Source organism: Castanea sativa, chromosome 2 (genome assembly GCF_040712315.1).
Source record: "Castanea sativa cultivar Marrone di Chiusa Pesio chromosome 2, ASM4071231v1".
Classification (NCBI taxonomy): Eukaryota; Viridiplantae; Streptophyta; class Magnoliopsida; order Fagales; family Fagaceae; genus Castanea; species Castanea sativa.
Genome location: NC_134014.1, coordinates 8,336,184 through 8,345,717, shown reverse-complemented (window position 1 = coordinate 8,345,717; position 9,534 = coordinate 8,336,184). Strand labels below are relative to the sequence as shown.

The window sequence follows — 9,534 nt, the reverse complement described above, 5'->3', positions numbered from 1 at the left end:
GTTAAAAAGCAAAAAAAAAAAGAAAAAAAAGTTGTAGTGGGTATCTTACTTGGTATTTTTCACTTATTCCTTGTTATCTAATTGTTTATCAAATAATTAATTTATAATTTAATTTCACTTTTAAAATTTACACCCCTTTAGTCAGCCTCTTTTATATTTCCTTAAAATAATGTTATTTACTATAAAAAAATTTCCTTTTTAATTTTTGGTTTTGGTGTTTTTTTTCTCTTTCTTTACCTTCTCTTCCACCACATCATCAGTTTCTTCGATTTGTTGATCTGCTTTTTTGGACATGTTGGTCTCGATCTTTCCCTTTAATGGCCACTAACAATCCAAGAGAGAGAGTGTCTCAGTGAGTGAGAGAGAGAAAGACTGAGTCTTGAGTTGAATATCTGTGATGGGGTTTGGTGTGAGAAAGATGAAGAGTGATAAAGTTGGAGAATTTTGAGTGTGTTTATGTGTTATGTGAGCTATACTTTACTGGGTTTTGTGGGTGTGGCTTTGATTTGTGTTTGGATTTGATATGGGTGGGTGTTTTCCTTGTTTTGGATCATCCAACAGTGAGGGAAGTGATGTAAAGGAAGTGACCAAGAAAGATTCAATAAAAGATGGCTCAACTCAATCTCATCATGTGAGCAGGGTTACTTCAGGTAAATTTGTTGTCTTGAATTCTTTTTGTTTTCTTTTTTCTTTTTTGGGTTGTTTGGTTAGTTTTGATAACAGGGTAAGCTTTTTTTTTTTTTTTTTTGTTTCTGTGGAATTTTTGCCTTTTGTTTTTGGTAATGGTTGAATGTTTTGATGATGGGTAGGTGTCAGAATTTGTTGCCACTTTGATCTGATGCATCTGTGGTTGTTAAGTCTGGTTTGGCTGGTTTGCTAAATTTGGTGCTCTTATTATGGTTTGACTGTTAGAGTTAAATGATGATTTGCTGCTTGTATTTATTGTCTGAATTATATATTTTTGGAGTTGTATCGAGAACAATTTTGGAGATCTGGTCTCAGTTCTTAAAATTTCAAACATTTTTCCTGCTTGCTTGCTTTAAAAAAAATAAATAATTGTTATCAGTTTCTACTGGTTCATAAGCTTCAAATGTAAGCACATACACAGATGCTAGTTAGTGAATTTTGAGTGAGAATTTTTAATTGTCTGGCAAAAAAACTAAAAAGGTGAAAACTTTGACTGCAAACTGCAAAGAATCTATGGCGCAATAGTAAATAGAATGTTAAGCTTCAATTTGGAAAATTTATTGAAAAGGCTATATTTATAATCAATTTTCTTTGGCACGGTACTAGTGTGGATTACTCAATATCAATAGAATATCCAAAAATGGTGTTTTCTGCTGTAAAACTTGGCATTCATGAGTGATATTAATAATTTCCTGAAGTGTTTGCTAGTAAACTGCAATGTAGAAACTTTTAGGTTCCTCCAGCTATTATTTTCAAGAATTTTCCTCCAGCTGTTATTTTCAAGAATCCATGCCCTTAGGTTACTGGATAATGTTACACAACTTTACCAACATGTCCTCAAGGTATCTTTAATTTTATTTGCTAGCTTAAATATGGCTTGTCCTATGTTTTTCCTACTCACTGGATTGTATGTAATTCACTTATTTCTACAGACAAATCAAAATCTAGAAGTGGTTCAGATCCTAAGAAGGAACCAGCTATTCCAAAAGATGGACCAACAGCACATATTGCAGCACAAACATTTACATTTCGGGAACTTGCAGCGGCAACAAAGAACTTTAGGCCAGAAAGTTTACTGGGTGAAGGAGGTTTTGGACATGTTTATAAAGGTCGGTTGGAGAGCACTGGACAGGTAATTTGTGATCAGTTATAATGGATGCCACATCTATTAACATATTCAATGTATGGCCTAAAATAATCTACACTATGTGTTAGATTTTGGATCTCATTTGACATAGATACTTCTACATTGTTCTATTTTTGCCCTTTAAGCTTCATCTGCAGTATGATATTGCCAAAGATCATTAATCACTGATTTCAGAAAAACCAAATTCATTCCTTGAAAGCTAATTTGCTTCAATCTGGCTTGTCGGGTCTTTGATTTTAAATTATTTTTGCAGGTAGTTGCTGTGAAACAGCTCGACAGAAATGGTCTTCAAGGAAATAGAGAATTTTTAGTGGAGGTACTCATGCTTAGCCTCTTACACCACCCAAACCTTGTCAACTTGATCGGTTATTGTGCTGATGGAGACCAACGCCTCCTTGTTTATGAGTTTATGCCATTGGGGTCCTTGGAGGATCATTTACATGGTTAGATTTCCTTCCTTTAATGTCTATAATACAACTTGAGGAACCTTTTGCACCTAATTCAGATATAGGCCTATAGCGTGTCACTTTATACAACTACTTGTTTTTAGCTTGTTCTGGGTTGAAACATGATTATATACTCTTGCTATTATCTTTAGAGGTTCTTATTATAGTACGAATCTTCATTAGATTAGAGATTTAGAGCATTTATTAAACAGTGGTTTGGTTGATGATTGGTATGTACAAGACTTGGAAGTGAAAACCTCCGTATTGTTGTCATTTTAAAGTATCTGCACCATACATGTATGTCCTGTGACTATGTATTATATGTTTGTATGGGTGACTTTGAAAGTGCAAAAGGGTTAGATTGCTCTTCAAATAAATAAATCTTTGATGTTATGGTGAGACTATTAATTAATTATAAATTAATTGCCATTTTAGTTGTAGGACAGCAGTATTATGGTAGTAATTAACAAAATTGGCAGTGTTTTTGTTTCTTTGCTTGCATTTTCTGGTGGGATTGTCTACCAATGAATCAGAAGGTCAGTGATAATAGTGGTACCTGGCAGAATACATGGCTACAATTCAAACTGCCTATGTTTTTTTTTATTGTTACAATTCAAACCCTTAAACATCTACAATAGTGTGACTTGTCAAAAAATAAAATCTACAATAGTGTGCCAGTAGCATTGGACTGAACTACTTTAGAATTCTGTGTGCATCATATCAGTCACACTAAAAGTATTTTTCTTTCCTTTTTTTTTATTGGTGATTTCCCTTCCCTTAATGATACTTTTTCCTCATCTCAACTCTACATGAGAGAGATAGGGGGGTGGGGGAGGATGTTTTTTGCCAATGAGCTATAGCTCAAACTAGTATCTTTACTCTAGGTGGAGGGTGAGGTCGTGGGTTCAGATCCATTGGGTGTGTGTGTAACTATTTCATTGAAAAAGGGAAGATTTTCTGCCATAATTAGTGGCCTATAACTTAAGTGATAGATTTCTTCTTCTGGGGAATGTTGTGTGAGGCGTATACCTTTCTTTTGGAAATAGTAGATTGAATTGAGAATGAACAACTAAAAAAGAAGGGAAATCCCACCCTCACCAAGAAGGGGGATTTCAAAGATTCAGCTGCCCTTTTGTAGACCACAGGTCGAATGAGACCTCCATTGGTTAATAAATAATTGATTAGTATAGTTTGGAGAGAACCCTGTGAAGAGTCTCAAAAGACATTCTTTTGACAGAATAACAAAGTGGCAAGTGCTTTGAACACTCAAGGTGTTTCTTCGAGGCATATTTTAAAGGCCATGAAGGGGTGGTTCAAGGGATATCTAGTGGTACTGGTACCTTTTGTGGTGCTTGGGCACTGGGGTTAGAACTCCACCAGCCCCCTCGACCTATTTACCTATTAAAAAAAAAAAAAAAAAAACAAAGGCCATGAAGGGAAAGAAGGTTGACTATGGAAATGATAGAGCTGTTGAGACTGGTCGAATATAATTTTTTGATTGAAAACTAATTGTACTGGAATTGTCATAGAATTATAAACCTGAAAACAGCATTGGTAGTTGATTTTGACTCATAGTGGTCTTCGGCTGGCATATTATGACAATTAATAGCACTAGTAGAAATATTGTGGGTTGAATTTGGCAGCATAATAGCAGTAATTGGTGGATTGAAAGCATGCATGGAGTTCTTTTCCTGGGAAAATAAAAAAAAAAAAAAAAAAAAAAGGTTGTTGATGTCAAATCAATCAACTGAAAGCGTGTTTATTTTATAAACCGGAAGAAATACAGATCTTGTTGAAAGAGTTTAAGTTAATGTTAACTTATCAAAAAAAGTTTAAGTTAATGTTAAATGTCTGGTTGACCTATATACACATATATACGTAGTTTCCCATGTAGTTTGAACTTTGAAGTGGTTTCAAATTAAACCATAGATTTTTAAAAGTTTCAATTAAAACCTTGATTTAAAATAAAAAAAATTGTTTCATTTCACCTCCTCAGAAAATCACTATTAGCTAAAAGTACCAAAAAACCAAGTAAATTGCACCTAGGACTTATTGGGCACCAAAAGACCAGTGACATGAACACTGGGTGGTATTTTATTGCAAAAAAAATGACAAAATGATCACATGTTCTTTAAACTATAGTTGTTGATTAGGAATTTTAAAGTTAATTTGAAAGTTTTGTTTTTTGGTGTGTATTTGTGTATTTTGGTGCGCGCACACATACACACCAAAAAACAATTTGTGAAAGGATTTTTGATGTCCAAATAGGTTCTAAATACAACTTATGTGGATTTTAATTGCTTATTGTTTATAGTGACAAATTGAAATGATTTAAAGAGTTGATTATTTTAAGAGAGGAAGAAGTCCCATTTGAGCCACAGCTCATTGGTAAGCAATGTTCAAGATCATTGTTGATACCATTTATGGGGGGGGCAAAAGTGGCTTACTTGGTTGTTCTTGTAAAAGCATTCAGCTAGTTTACACCTTAGGAGGTGCTAGTAATGTCAAGTTCATGGGGATACCACATGGAAACTTTGGTTAGATATTGTGAGCCTGTGGGGTTCGATATTATGGTTGTTATGGAACATATCTTTATACATACCATATATTTTTCTTCTAAACAACAACCACTTGCATTTAGCTGCATATTTTCATAAAGAACATATGTTCTCCTGTTTGTAACAACTGCTTGAATGTGGCTGCTGATTTTTTGCATTTTGTCACCTCAAATGATCATTTAATGGCTTGTACTTGTGCTTCTCTTGCACATTTTCGTCCTTTCTCTCAAGTAAAACTGGTCTTCTAATTCTCACTTTGGGTAACATGGAATATTTGTCTAATCATTTATTCCTCTGTAAACGAACTTTCTTTTCTCCCTTCTGTCTTGGGATTACAAAATATCTATTCTTGAAACTGACTTTTTGAACTACTTTTCCAAATATTTGTGTTATAAAACCAGAGTTCTGATAGTTTTTTTGAAAACCGTATATGTAATTTCAATATGAAGCTACATGACCTCTTTTGTTCTTTGACCTGAAAATCAATCAGCTATTGTAGATTGTCTCCTTGTATATCAATCATCCATTCTAGTTTGACAGGAGACTGTTTAGTGTTAATCTAGCCACCACGTGATTAAAAAGAAAAAAAAAAAAGAGGGGGGAATCTTTTATTTGGAATTTAGTGCTACATTGAACGTTATTTTTTATGGTCTGAAGTATTGGCTAGTGAGTAATCATCCAGAAATAACTGTAGCCAAAATGAAGATAATAAAATGAATGAGTGAATGGGAAAGGGAAAATGCAGAATTAGAAGCGCATGCATTTGCAAGAAGTTGTAATGCAGCGCATATCTGGGATTGGATTAGGAGATTTGTCAAATGCAGTGCTGCCATGTGCAGGGAGATATCAGGGGTTTAGAGTGGGAAAAAAGAAGCATATAAGTTGAAGGGTGACTAAGGACAAGAGCTAGCCTAAAAAAAAAAGATAAGACATGCTTGCCAAGGATTCTTTTATAGATGGCTGTAGTTAAAGCTGTCTGACTATAGGCTTTATGTCAACCTTAAAACTTATGTTTACACTTGCCTAACTAAGTGAAGAGGGGATAAAATAGTTTTTTTTATAGCTTTGTACGCTTTAAATTAATTTTCATTCATCTCTGGAAATATGAACTATTTGGTGAGAGATTTGGGTTCAACTTTTCAAAACACAGCTTGAACACACTTTTTAGAAGCTAACAATATATGCATACATATTTATAGATTATGTATATGTATGTAAGTACACAAGAAATAAAGCTTCTTTCACTGATAATTACTGGCATCTGTCATAAATGAGATGATGATTCTTTTAAATATACAACAAGAAGCCTTAGTCCCAAAAATTTTAAGCCAGCTATGGATCCTCAACAAACTAATTAGGATTGACCACATGCGTTATTTTCCACTATTCTATCATATATCTAAAGTCATACTCTCTATTATCTCCTTAATTGACGTGTCCTTTTTTTACTACTTCTAATGTTATTTTGGGTCTTCTTTTACCTTTTTAAAAAATATATATTTTTCATTCTCTTGACTTGAATCAGCTCACTCGTTCCCACTATTGCTTTAATCACTCACCTCTGCACATGACCAAACCATTTTAAGCGATTCTTCCACATCTTTTCATCAATAGGGGCCACTTCTATCTTTAAGCGAATTTTCTTATTTCGAATCCTATCATTTCTTGTATTTCCACTTATCCACCTTACACATTTTGAATCCTATTCTTTAAGTATCTTATAATAATAATAATAATAATAATAATAATAATAACTTTTTATACCAATAAATATCTTTTAGATCACTTCTGCAGCAAAGACGATAATTCCATGCTGTTAAGCACACATGCATATGTTCACATACAAACACAACCTTGCGTGTTAAGCACTTCACTCTTATTTGGATATATTCCAGGATCAGCTATTGGGGAAGTGTATTTCCTGGTGATTCTGTTGAGTGAACAAATGAAACAATCGAATATGAGACAAGTACAAATCCACTCTATGTCTTTGCTTCATTATTTTTTAGATAATGAAATTTAACAATTCAACCCATGTCTCTGACACTGCAATAGTTTTGACAAAAGATGGTGGGGGAATAGTATGTAATTAAGATACTTTTAAATAACTGTAGGCTAAGTTGTAATGATTTCTTTCCACTCATGATAGTCTAGTTTTTTAGAATCAAAACTTATACCTCTAATGTTGAATGATACTTCATTTCATGATTACCACTTGAATGCTTTAGAGTTCCACAAGAGCTGCATTGTGTTTTTTTTTTCCAGTGACTATTGTTCACTTCTACTTTCCTTCAATACTTATACACCAGGCTCAAATTCAAATTACACACCTAAACTTTCTGCAAACTACCCTGATTACATTTTTTTTTTTTTTTTGAAATTTGATTTTTAGATATTCCACCGGACAAGGAGCCCCTGGACTGGAATACAAGGATGAAGATTGCAGCAGGTGCAGCTAAGGGGTTGGAATATTTGCATGATAAAGCAAATCCTCCTGTCATATACAGAGACTTAAAATCATCCAACATCCTTCTTGATGAGGGATATCACCCTAAGCTATCAGATTTTGGACTTGCGAAACTAGGTCCTGTTGGTGATAAGACTCATGTGTCCACACGTGTCATGGGGACATATGGGTATTGTGCTCCGGAATATGCTATGACAGGTCAACTCACTCTAAAGTCTGATGTCTATAGTTTTGGAGTTGTCTTTCTTGAACTTATAACAGGGCGCAAGGCAATTGATAATACACGAGCTCCTGGAGAGCATAATCTTGTTGCTTGGGTAAGTACCTTTTTGTCAATTTGAAAGACTTCTTAAGATTACATCGATGAATAATGGCTTGGTGATTAGTTTTTTAATGATTCATTGAATTGAATAAGATTAAGTTCTCTTTCTTTCCTTTCTTTAAAAATTAAAAAAAATCACGTGGTATGTGGTATTTGTAGGCACGACCACTTTTCAAGGATCGTAGAAAATTTCCCAAAATGGCTGATCCACTACTGAAAGGTCGTTATCCAATGCGAGGACTCTACCAAGCTCTTGCAGTTGCAGCCATGTGTTTGCAGGAACAAGCTGCTACCAGGCCTCTAATAGGGGATGTTGTGACTGCTCTCACATATTTAGCCTCCCAAACATATGACCCAATTGCCGCGGCCGCTCAAAATAACAGAGTTGGTCCATCTACTCCTAGGAGCAGGGATGAAAGGAGGGGCATGGCAGATGGGTTGGATAGCCCAGAAGATCGTGGGCGGCTTGGTTCCCCTTCTACTCATAAAAATTCACCTGATTTCAGAAAGAGAGATGCAAGGGAATCAAGTACTGGCACAGCATTATCCAGGATTGAAACCGGTGGTGGTTCTGGGAGAAAATTGGGTTTGGATGAGTTAGAGCGACATGAATCTCAGAGAGATAGCCCCGTAGGTACTGGAAGAGCAAGGGAAACACCAAGAAATCGCGATTTAGATAGAGAACGTGCTGTGGCAGAGGCAAAAGTATGGGGTGAGAATTGGAGAGAGAAGAAGCGGGCAAATGCGATGGGTAGCTTCGATGGTACATATGAGTAAATACACTAAAGCTCCAAGTCATTTTACATGAGTCTTCTAGGGAGGAAATGTTGCATTGGGAGTAATCATAAAGAAAAAGAATGTGCAAGATGAATCATCCTTTAATTTCTTGGTTTGCATGTCCACCCAGGAAATAAAGGGGGTCTTGTATCCAACCTTGTCTTTTGTTGCTTGTCTTATATCATTCTTGTTGTTGAGTACAGAAACTGAACGATGAGTAATTATGTGGTAATGGAAGGAATCACAGTTAGATGGAACAGGGGAGAGGGTTGCTGTTGTGATATGGGGCATTTAGATGTAACCCCTCAGCATAATGTTGTCTGCAACATGTTCATCTATGTATCTAGGAATTTCAGGAGTCTGTTACAGAGAGCCATGAAGATGTCTAATTTTTGCCCCCATATTATTATATTGTCTGTACGCGGGGAAACTTAGTGGGTTTGGAGTGGGTGTCAGTTACATCTTGTACTTTCATAGGTATATGGATTTGAGTTATGTTTTCGGCTTATACAGAAAGGTTTGATCTTATTGCTCTCATGTAATGATCTCTCTTGAATGGAATTAAAAATTTAAAATAGTGAAAATGCCATTTGTTGAGAACGCAGTTCAAAGCTGATACGCGGCTCTGTAACCTGTCAACTTTGTTGAATACCAAACATTTCAGAGAATCATTCTAACTGCCATGTTATATTAAGGAATGTAATGGAATTCAATTGGAATCCTCTTTTGACAATTAGAACTTAAGTGGTCGTCTGTAGATCACCGTACTTATACGGCCCAATATTGAAACCTGGAAAATAGAATGCAGCAACCTCGTATTGTAGGAGTAATGCAGCCTATAGACTGAAAGGCTCACAACAAAAACTCATAATGTTGCCTTCGTTCTGAGTTGTGGTAGATCTCGATTAATGGTAGATCATATGAAATAGTGAGATTTTGTTGTCCACTCCATAGAAAGAACTCACAAGAGTAGAGACTACTACGCCTAATGTACCACGCGGATGGGAATAACTTATGAAAAGATGCGAAAGGACAATAGGTAATCCAACAAATATATCTGCTGTCAGATTCTGTTAATAATGTGAAATAATGAGCTCCCTAATGATGAGGATATAGATGACGCACTTCAA

The 9,534-nt window shown here is 35.3% G+C and overlaps 1 protein-coding gene across 1 annotated transcript; it reads left to right on the top strand.

Annotated features, from left to right (window-relative positions):
- Nucleotides 1-203: 203 nt before the first annotated feature.
- On the top strand, nucleotides 204-9,008 carry LOC142624749 (serine/threonine-protein kinase PBL27). The gene is made up of 5 exons (XM_075798485.1): nucleotides 204-650; nucleotides 1,620-1,819; nucleotides 2,088-2,277; nucleotides 7,231-7,622; nucleotides 7,787-9,008. Exons 1-5 carry the CDS (start codon nucleotides 524-526, stop codon nucleotides 8,402-8,404), a joined length of 1,527 nt encoding a protein of 508 aa, XP_075654600.1. The 5' UTR covers nucleotides 204-523; the 3' UTR covers nucleotides 8,405-9,008.
- Nucleotides 9,009-9,534: the final 526 nt, after the last annotated feature.

What these genes read in the sequence shown, in the direction of transcription:
- LOC142624749 (XM_075798485.1), top strand. Translation starts at nt 524, where the DNA reads ATGGGTGGGTGTTTTCCTTGTTTTGGATCATCCAACAGTGAGGGAAGT. An exon ending in GGTTGGAGAGCACTGGACAG is followed by an intron (nt 1,820 to 2,087) that starts GTAATTTGTGAT and finishes TTATTTTTGCAG; the next exon opens with GTAGTTGCTGTGAAACAGCT. An exon ending in AGCATAATCTTGTTGCTTGG is followed by an intron (nt 7,623 to 7,786) that starts GTAAGTACCTTT and finishes TGGTATTTGTAG; the next exon opens with GCACGACCACTTTTCAAGGA.